The sequence below is a fragment of the Callionymus lyra genome, chromosome 3, assembly GCF_982586985.1.
Source record: "Callionymus lyra chromosome 3, fCalLyr1.hap1.1, whole genome shotgun sequence".
Classification (NCBI taxonomy): Eukaryota; Metazoa; Chordata; class Actinopteri; order Syngnathiformes; family Callionymidae; genus Callionymus; species Callionymus lyra.
In genome coordinates this window covers 33046709-33056909 of record NC_141820.1, presented here as the reverse complement: position 1 = coordinate 33056909, position 10201 = coordinate 33046709, and the positions used below count along the sequence as shown (strand labels likewise).

At 36.3% G+C, this 10201-nt stretch overlaps 1 protein-coding gene across 1 annotated transcript; it reads left to right on the top strand.

The window, feature by feature from the left end:
* Positions 1-432: 432 nt before the first annotated feature.
* On the top strand, positions 433-5130 carry trappc3 (trafficking protein particle complex subunit 3). Its single transcript, XM_087787575.1, has 5 exons — positions 433-617; positions 1590-1687; positions 2142-2241; positions 3082-3264; positions 4386-5130. Exons 1-5 carry the CDS (start codon positions 576-578, stop codon positions 4503-4505), a joined length of 543 nt encoding a protein of 180 aa, XP_087643701.1. The 5' UTR covers positions 433-575; the 3' UTR covers positions 4506-5130.
* Positions 5131-10201: the final 5071 nt, after the last annotated feature.

The window sequence follows — 10201 nt, the reverse complement described above, 5'->3', positions numbered from 1 at the left end:
CCTTTCTCTCCCCCTCTCTTTCTAGCTCGCTCACTCACACGAGCAGAAGAGATGAAGAAAAATATAACGACACATTAAATTATGATAACAAAATAAACATTATCAAACGGTAAAATAAGCCATTATTTTCAAACATTTCGCGTAATTTAATAAACTATATAAGACAGAGGTTTTAAAAGAGTGATCTGTTTTTGGCGTCCTCTGCTGGCCACTATGCAGCACAGCCATTCATATAAATTGACGCCGGAAGCTGACTGTATGCTTTCAACGTAAATGCTTGTATTTACATATGTTGTAAATAAATTGAGCCGTAAACCTAATTCATATTATTTTACCTATACATTTTTAAAACCTTTTTTTGAAACCATTCTATTTCACAAACGGCCCCATTTACATTTGAAAAATAAAAAAAGTCTACACCAAACCGGAAGTACGTTTTATCACTGTCAACTTGTCGCAACTGGAAGTTAGCGCTAGCACAAGCTATTACGGAAATTGTAGACTTTCGTCTATGGTTTGATATATAATCATTATTAGGTGCGGAAATCTCCCTCTTTACAATAAAGGATTACACAATGTCAAGGCAATCGAACCGATCGACGGACAGTAAGAAAGTGGTGAGTCCGCTGAGCCTCGTAAGCAACATGCTAACATAAGCTACAAACAGGAAGAGGAGATATTACTTAAAGTCCTTCACTCTGTGTGTTAGTTTGGACGTGAACGCGGTCTAACATAACTAAAGTTAGATTTTTGAATGTAAATATGAACACAAGATTGAAATATTTGAGATTGACTGTTGTTTAAGAAAACAAATGGCTTGGATTTTAATGGATATATTGCTTGATCAGTTATTGTATTATTACAGATTCGAACTAAACGCTTTCATTCATTTTTACTTGTAAAAGTTTACAATTCAACATCTAACAAATTGTTCTATTTCGAGGTTTTGTGAGGAATGTCACATGATCTGCTACTCAAGGATCGAATATTCTGCAATATTTCACTGGAATATAAAGCTTAAACAAGTTGAGCATGTACTCAAGCATATTTAAAAGACTATTATCAATAATCAAATATTTTCAGTCTCAGAAAACATTTAATTTTGAGAAATACCTAAACTTTATAATTGTGTTCTTCCTCTAAGGTGACTTGTTTCATGTTTATGACATAGAAGTGAAAGAAAAATATATGTTATATTCAATCCACAGTGTAAAGGTTATTTAATAAGCTGCTGTGACAACACTTACACTAATAAAACCCAAAGCATCTAAATTGTAAAGCACCTCGGGTTGTGAGTTTATCATTGAAATGAGTTATCGTCATATAACCAGAATGAACAGGAAGGAAGAGTTATTCTGGAGTAAGAGACTTGTTGAGAGGAAGAACAAGGACTGACAAAGATTTAAAAGCAGCTGCAGAGAAGAAGAGACTGCATAGGTAGAAAAATGACAAGTACTCCAGGCACCTATGGATCCGTCACAATTTTGAATTCTTTGAGCCCCCTTTGTGTTTCAGTAGTTTATTGATATGCATGAGATATAAATATATAAATAAACAGTTCATGTGTTTTTGCTGCAACTTTCTTTCAGAATTCCGAACTCTTCACTCTCACGTATGGAGCGTTGGTCACTCAGTTGTGCAAAGACTACGAGAATGATGAAGAAGTAAACAAACAGCTTGACAAGATGTGAGTCTATTTTTGTGTAAACAACATGTTTTTGCCTGTATTTACTAAGGAAGTAAACAAGTTTTATTCGTCCAGCGCCTTTCACAGACCAAGAAAGATATATGGGGATATCGTACTTAACATCACTCTATGTCCAGTTTGCAATGATCAAACTGTTTTCTGTTTGATACATTATTAAGAGAGCCTTAAATAGTTTTCTCTTCTCTCTGTTATGCCGAACCAAAGCAGTGCTCCAGTTAAGATTTCCCCCTGTGGATTAAAAGCTTCGCTTCCAAGCCTTAGAAGGCATAAATCTGGTGCTGTCCGGTCTGCCAACTGGTCTTGATCACACCATGTTAGGACTTGTTAGAAGCTTGGTTGTCAAGATGAGCTAACAGGACCCAGAAATGAACTTATGATATATTTAAAAACCTCTTTTTTTTTATCCATTCTTCGTTTTCCTTTTATCTCCCAGGGGTTATAACATCGGAGTCCGGCTGATTGAAGACTTCCTGGCTCGCTCCAACATCGGCAGGTGTCAGGATTTCCGAGAAACGGCTGACGTAATTGCCAAGGTAATCGGAAAAGTTCCTGACCAAATGGAGCGTGACGAAGACCAAAATGGACAGATGTCTGTTGATGAAACTTTGAAGCAGATGATGAGAGATAATGAGAGGAAGAATGTATGGGAATGTCATCATTGCAGTAGATGACGGAGGCCAAGCCCGACTTTTGTTTTTTAAAATCCACAAGAGAACATTTCAATGAACAGAATGATTGAATATATTTTATAATATCGTTAATTAAGGATGATTAAAAACAAACACATTTATTAGAATAACTGCTAAAAGTTTCCCTTTTAAGGTCAATTTCAATCATTAGTATTTCAACATCTCAGATGGGTTCTTTTTCAACAGTTATTTTGACTATTTGTATATTTTCATTAAGAAGAGCTAGACAATTTTACAGCAGTTCAGGCTATAGAAAAGGTTTACATGTGAATGTTGCCATTTAATTTGCAGACGCAGGCAAATTTAAAAAAAGATTTCAGCTCATGAGTAAGTTTTATAAAAAAAAAAAACATCTCATGGATTCACTGAGACTACGGGTGTGTATTGGCAAGAATCTGGTGATACTCTGCATATCACGATATTGTATATTACCTTGTGTTGCGATACTGTAGGAACAAAGATGTGTACATTTTGCAGCTCCTGATAAATCCGTTTATTGTGTCATTCACAACGATTCCTGTATTTACATTTTCCCCAAAAGTATTTTCCATAACTTTAGCAAAGTATATACTTTTAGATTTTCACGCTATTTTAAAATGGATGTTGTTACTGGCTTTTATATTTCCCATGTCACTTCTTAATATGATTTTTTTTTGTTTTAACACGTATTTATGTCTTTGTCAGAATGCGTTTAAAATGTACCTGGGAGTCACTCCCAGTGTGACCAACTGGAGTCCTGCCGGCGATGAATTCTCTCTCATCCTCGAGAACAATCCTCTGGTCGACTTTGTGGAGCTTCCTGACAACCACAACACACTGATCTACTCCAACCTACTGTGCGGCGTACTCAGAGGATCTCTGGAAATGGTAAAGCCATCAAAGCAATCTATGAGTTGTTTTTGAGTGTTATTATTGACATAATTAAAACTAAAAACTAGTTTTCTGCCCAATTTAACACATTCAATCAACCATATACACTTCAAACTATGTAGTTATAAGTAGTTTTATTGGCAACTTTTAGGTTACTTGACTAGAAAAAAAATGTCAGTTCTAATGAAAAAGTATACCTTTAATGTATGTGAGTACATGGAGTAATTTAAGTCCGCTTTATTCATCAGTTACACATTTCGTTATTGTTTCTTTATTTTTATGTTGTGAATCACTTTAATTATAGTCTTGAACTTACTCAAAAAAACAGATGGTTTTACAAAACTTAAGTAAGTTAGTAAGTAAGTAAGTAATGGTTATTTCTTAAGCGCCTTTCTAGACCAGGGTCACAAAGCGCTTTAACATTTGAAAACAGTACACAGTTAAAATCCATGCTTTAAAAGGCCAAGACACATAAGACGAACACAGGAGTCTCAGAAATTCAAGGAAAAGCCTGCACAAATAAGAACGTCTTAAGATGTTTCTTGAAGGAGTCAGTAGATCATCAAATGCAGAGGGAGAGGAAGATCGTTCAAAAGCTTAGGAGCAACAGCCTGGAAGGATTTCTCTCCTCTGATCCACAGACCTCAGAGCCCGAGCTGGGGTGTAAGGCTGGATCAGATCAGTGATGTAAGGAGGAGCCTGACCATGAATAGATCTGAAAGTAAGAACTAGATTTTTTGAATTGATCCTGAAAGAATCTGGCAGCCAGTGAAGAGTTCGGAAGGATTGGAGAAATGTGAGTTCTTCTACTAGATCGGGTCAGAATTCTTGCTGCAGAGTTTTGTATTAACTGCAAGCGAGACAGCTCCTTCTTGTTTAGACACGAAAATAAACTGTTATGTAGTAGTTTAAACGAGAAGACACAAACACATGGATTACAAATTCCAGATCGTGTTTTGACATCATTTTCCTAAGTTAAGAGAGAATTAAATTACTAGCCACAGATTTGTGTCTCAACACTGCACAACAGATGTTTGACACAGTAAGAAATGGACTTTAGCAATGTTTTTACAGTTGCAGTAAACTACACAAGATTAATTCTAGATTCTTTCCTTCAGGTCCAGATGGCGGTGGACGTGAGGTTCGTCCAGGACACTTTAAGAGGAGACAACGTGACGGAGATTCGAATGAAGTTCATAAAGCGGATTGAAGAAAACCTTCCAGCAGGAGACGAGTGACGATGTCTCACCTCTTCTTCTCATTCCATTCACAGCAAAGGACTGAACTCAAAACATAAATCCTTCATTTTCGTGGCCCAAGCTCCATCAAATCATGTGTTGATTCAAAACTGCATATAAATAAATGATTAAAACTACAATCCACTAAAAAAATGTTTAGCAATGACAAAATAAGACCTATTAGAAAATTTAAAAGGGCCTTCTTAGAATTTATTTATTTGTTTCCTTACTAACCGTCAAATAAATGTCTTATGGTTTAATGGCTGCCCTTCTGTTTTTGAGTGACACGTGTATTATTGGCTTGTGGCTTTTGATTAGTGAGTTTCTTTCGTCACAAGTCTAAAGAAAAACTGTACCACCCTGTCTTTGCTTCCTCCCTCATGTTTGTTCAGGGAGAAGAGAATCAATATTGGTGTGCGTGCAGTAAAGGAGTGACCTGTGTTCAGTTTGATTTTGCAGCTCACACCTTTCAATGGTCGTACATTACAGGGCAGGAACCGACGTACCTGACACATTTTCAGCGGCTGCACACCTCGTCAATAACACGAAACACTGGGCCATTTACACGACGGTCGACACAAACTCAATGTTTGTCCCCACAATAAAGCTCCATGTGAAATAACTATATTGAAATTACGTGTGAATTACTATGCATTTATTTAACTTGTTTTAAAAATAATTGTAGTTATTTAAAAGCATGCAATATCGACCACAAGATGTCGCAATTTAGTCGACATAAAACAATACAATTAAACACAGCGAACATCTTAAGAAATTAATTTATTCTCAATAAGACTGTTTTAATTAGTTTTTTATTATTTATAAAATATGTGTCTTAACTAATAAAGAAAATTGTATATGTTTTTATTTGAAATATTAATAAATTAAAACTTGCATCCATAAAGACATAAATTAGAAAATATTGTACACGTACATGGTTAGCTATCTCTTCAGAACACTCCGGATGAAAAACTGGTCTAGCAGGTAAAACTTATTCATATTTAAATTACAATTATAAACATAACAGTCAATAAAACGTATTTAATGTAAGAACTAACAAAATATTTCAAAGTTGTTCAAAATGGCCTTCATTGAAAACAAAAATAGATGCAATGTTAACTACAGGACTGCAAAAACTACACATCAAAGCATCTAATAGTAAGATGACTTATTAAAAAAAAGTATATACAGTATATATAGTATATTCAACAGAACAAGCAGACAATTTTGCATAAAATACAGATGTTAACACACAGGTGCTGTTGTTGTCATTACCAGGCCTCAGATACTGTTTTGCTTTCATTCATATTAAATGGACTGACAATAAAAATCCTCAGCAATGTAGAGGATTTTTATTTTTGCTACCGTTGTTTCTCCAGCTATAAGAATTAAACTCAAACAAACTTTATTAAATGTTTGTAAATTCTGCACATTTGACAACTTTTCAGTTAATTTTATTGTCTTCCTGCACAACAATTTTTATTTAGGTTTATGCATTTAGATAATTACAAAAAACGATAAGGGATAGACGACTAAAAAAAGAAAGAAAAAGAATCATATTGACATAACTTCATTTAACATTTAAGTCTTATACAACTAATACATATGAATGTAATACATGTTTTGTGTGTTTTAGCATGTCTCTCTCTTTCTCGCTTATAACCTCCAATAAAAAAATAACAAACACATTAGGCCTATATGTGGCGTCAGGACCCTCTTTTAACCCTCTTTTTTGTGAGCTGCATAACATCGTTTGGTGTTTCACTAATAATATATAATAATCAAGTAGCCAAATGTTAACCAGCAGGAGGCAGTGTTGCATCTAGTACTATTCTGTCCGGCCTCAATAAGGAGCTTCATCTGTTTGGAGAATGTCATTTATGTATTAAATTAAAGATATACTCACAAGGCGTTAGAAACCTTTCCTGCCATAGTTTGGACAGTTATCCTGCGTATGAGGAACTTTCAATGTATTGATTATTGATTTGATGACATCACAGAATCGTGTTGTTGACTACATTTAAAAGAGCTTTCTCATAAAACCTGAATTTTGTACTTGTTTTCCAAAAAATACTGGATGAGTTTTGGTGATTAAAGAGGGAGACCATTGCTCTGCAGCATTTCATCACCTTAGTTGAGGATCAGCGACTCTTAATCTAGTGCCAAAGTTCTTAAGGAATTACCAATCTCATGTGGGGAATGAATGCTTCTCTTGATTAATGACAATGTTTTTTTTTAACATTTCTTTAACAAGCGGTGGAATTTGTAAAAGGATAATGGTAAGCTTTACATGAAAGAGGAAGAACACATACTGTACATGCATGATACATACTTTGTATCACTAACTATCTCTGAAATGTGTATGCGCTTTAACAACTGCAGTACACATCGTGTAAAAATGGATGATTTTTAATAGTAAGTCAAGAATAATATGGATCCATGCTTTTGCTTTCTTTTGACCATGGCTTTGCAAATATTAGTACATTTACTTTATTTGAACTTCATTTGGTTATTGAGCAAAACAAAGTGAAGAGAAAAGTTGACAACACAGGTATATCTTCACCTTAATAAGACGTTATAAGGCACTGAAAAGGCTTTAGAGGCGACATTATTACTTCAAATCTCTAGTACATATTTTTCTTTGTTTCCTGAACAAAGACATCACATCTGCTACAGGTCAACAACCAACACATTGCATTGTGCTAAACCCATCTATACATATCTTAAGTATTGCTGGGTGCTTTTTCTTACACTTTATTCTTCGGTCAAATGTAAGATATTCTAAGGTTTAAATATATAGCATTTTATCATTTTACCATTGAAATATTCTGTCTTTTATTACAAGCATGAATATGCTTTTCCAGTGTATAAGTGGTGAACTCACTACAATATAAATAAAATAATCATGCTGCTCTATATTTTTTTTGAAAGAAGAAACTGAAATCTTGGTTAAAATTCACATTCAATGCTCAGACGTCATTCATCTTTACTTTAAAAATGGCCATAGGAAGTCTTTAAGAGCCTTTACGTTACACCAATGACACTCAATCCTGCAATAATAACAATTTCATAATATTTTGGCTCATAAATGTGGATTGATTGTTGGACTGTTGATACTAAAAGCTGTAGTTAAACACTCTCACTTAATGATGTAACAATAATTCCTCTGATGAAAAAAAAAAGAAGAGATAAATAGAGCTTCTACTTTGAAACCATCACTTACGCTCATCATTTTGGCAAAGTCTCTCAGCTGCTGGGAAGTGCTTGATTTTGGGTGAGTAACAGTCAAACTACAGGACAATAGGTTCTTGGACGCGAGTAGCAATGATTCACAGAGCAAATGTTTCGGAACGTAAACATGAAAGGCTGAATCGTGTTTCGGGGAAGCGCTTGTGGTGGATGTGACCGAAGCACCTGGGGCTCCCCCTCAGCCAGATGCTGCACACTTTTCTGCTACATCCAAATATTTGTAAATGCAGGGTTTGAGTGGTCTCTGGGATTTATGTGTGTAAATATTTCAGTAAATTTAATTGGATGTGGTTTTAAGAAGTAATTACGAGTTGATTTGGCAATTGATGTGGTGTGTACCCACAGAAATCTGCTAAAGCATCTGCTAGCCATTTGCAATATGAATCATCAGCCACTTAGGGAAAAAAAAAGGTCTCCACACTTCCTATGAATTGAGTAACCGAGGATTTGCACAAGCATTTAGCATGACCTTTGCGACCGATCAAGAGTGACGGCGAGTTTTCAAGCCTCCCAAACTTATGTTTGGGCCATCATGTGCGCTGGCAGGATGGTTAGCTTCAGACAAAACCTTGTGGAAAAGCTTTAAAATACCACATGGCTCCTATCCAGCAGACTTGTACAATTCTTGTTAACAAAGAAAACATGTTTTCAGTTGGAGGACAAGTTGGATTAAAGTCCAAAAAGGGTATTTTTTCCGCATCAGCAGTGACCTGGCTGGTTGCTTAAAGGTTTCAGTCTGCGCCCTGGACGCCGCTGAGCCATTTAATGCCCTGTTTTCAGTTTTTTCCACTTCCCTTTCTTCCAAGCATTTTCAATGGGAGCTGCTAAGCTGCTTTCACTCTGCTTCCAATTTCCTCCTGCTTTTTCTTTTCCTCCTTTTTTCTCCAAAATCTGATCAAAAAGAGTTTTTAGTCATTCCTGATGATACAGGTGTTACCCATTCCACATCCCTTTTTTTAAATGTATCACTCTATTTTCCACAATACTCTCTCAAACATGATATAGTTTCCCCTTTATCCTTATCCTTTTCCTGGCTTCCCGGTTTGAACCTGCTCCATTGGAAGACAAGAGTGTGGGAGATGGAAAATGACTGTTTGGTGTGCAAGCTTTAAATGCACACAAGTTAGCTTATATTTATAGGAGTCTCCGAGGCTCTAACGAAAATCCAATCGAAGCACAGGAATGCTCAAATCCTGGTTTGTACTGGACTGAAATCAAACTTGACTTCCATAGCAGCATTACTCAAGGGTGGAACAACAGCTGTTCTGGACAGTATAACATCATTCATCATCATCTGCCATCCACGAGTTGACTGCGTCTGCATACGTGCCGTGATCGCCATACGCCATTTTACAATCCCAACTGAGTACTTGTGCGGATGCTCGTTCTCTCAAGCAGGCCGTCAATCTAACTTCTAGACATTCAAGCTCATATCACGGCATAAATCTAGAGACCAGATCCGTGTCTTAAGCAAGTCATTTATCTTCCACCTACTTAACTTCTAACACCAGTTTGTGCTGGAGAAAGTGAACTAGGAGTCTTATTACCCAGGGTTTATGAAGAGGACACCCCAAGCTGTCAAAACAAGAACCTGAATATGAAGAGAAGCCGCACATTCATGAACAAATAAATATAAGTGTTTTCGTATTTGTTCCGCACAGGAAATAAATAGATAAATGTGAAGGTAAGAGTTCATCGATCAATCCCAACCGTTCACATCTTGCCATTCTGTCTTCAATTGTCTGGTTCACCCATTCCAAATTCTTTCCGTGTTTTCTTTTTCCAACAGGATTGTATTGTCAGATAGTGTTTCCTATTGCGTTGATAGCGTTTTCCCAACGATTTGTCAACTTCCTTTCTGTTCTGATTCATATTGTATCCTTCAGATGATCCTCCCGAACTCTTCTGTCTGTTTCCTAGCTGCCTCCAGATGACCTTTTGAATCATTTGAATAATAGTGTCTGGGTCAAGCAGTTGGTAGACTGACCACACATCACAACTATGACAGCAAAAAAAACTTCTGCACATCTTCGTTCTCAGAGTACGTATTATGGCTTATTATGTTTTGCAAGACCAAACAAATTAAAATCTTTGTTGACTTCCTGCCTTGTTGCGAGTTTTTCCATAGCTTGGCAGTGGTGCGCTTTTCTGTTCTTTTCTCCGTCTGATGTTGTAAGCCAACTACTAGCAAGAAGCAGCTGTCTGACATGCCCTTTTTGTCTAATTCAAAAGGTACAAAGTGAGGTTTTATTGTGCCTGAAAAGAGTACCCTCAGTGGCAGAGCCAAGAAAAATTGGGTGGGGTTGGCCAGCACAAAAATAATTACCTTTCGGCGAGGCTTACGCTGGTTCGGTTCATAGAAGGGAGCTCATTGTGCTAGTTAACCGTTTTCCTTTTTACTCCTCAAATGACAGTTCTACTGAAGATCTGGTCAATGTTACCATCAT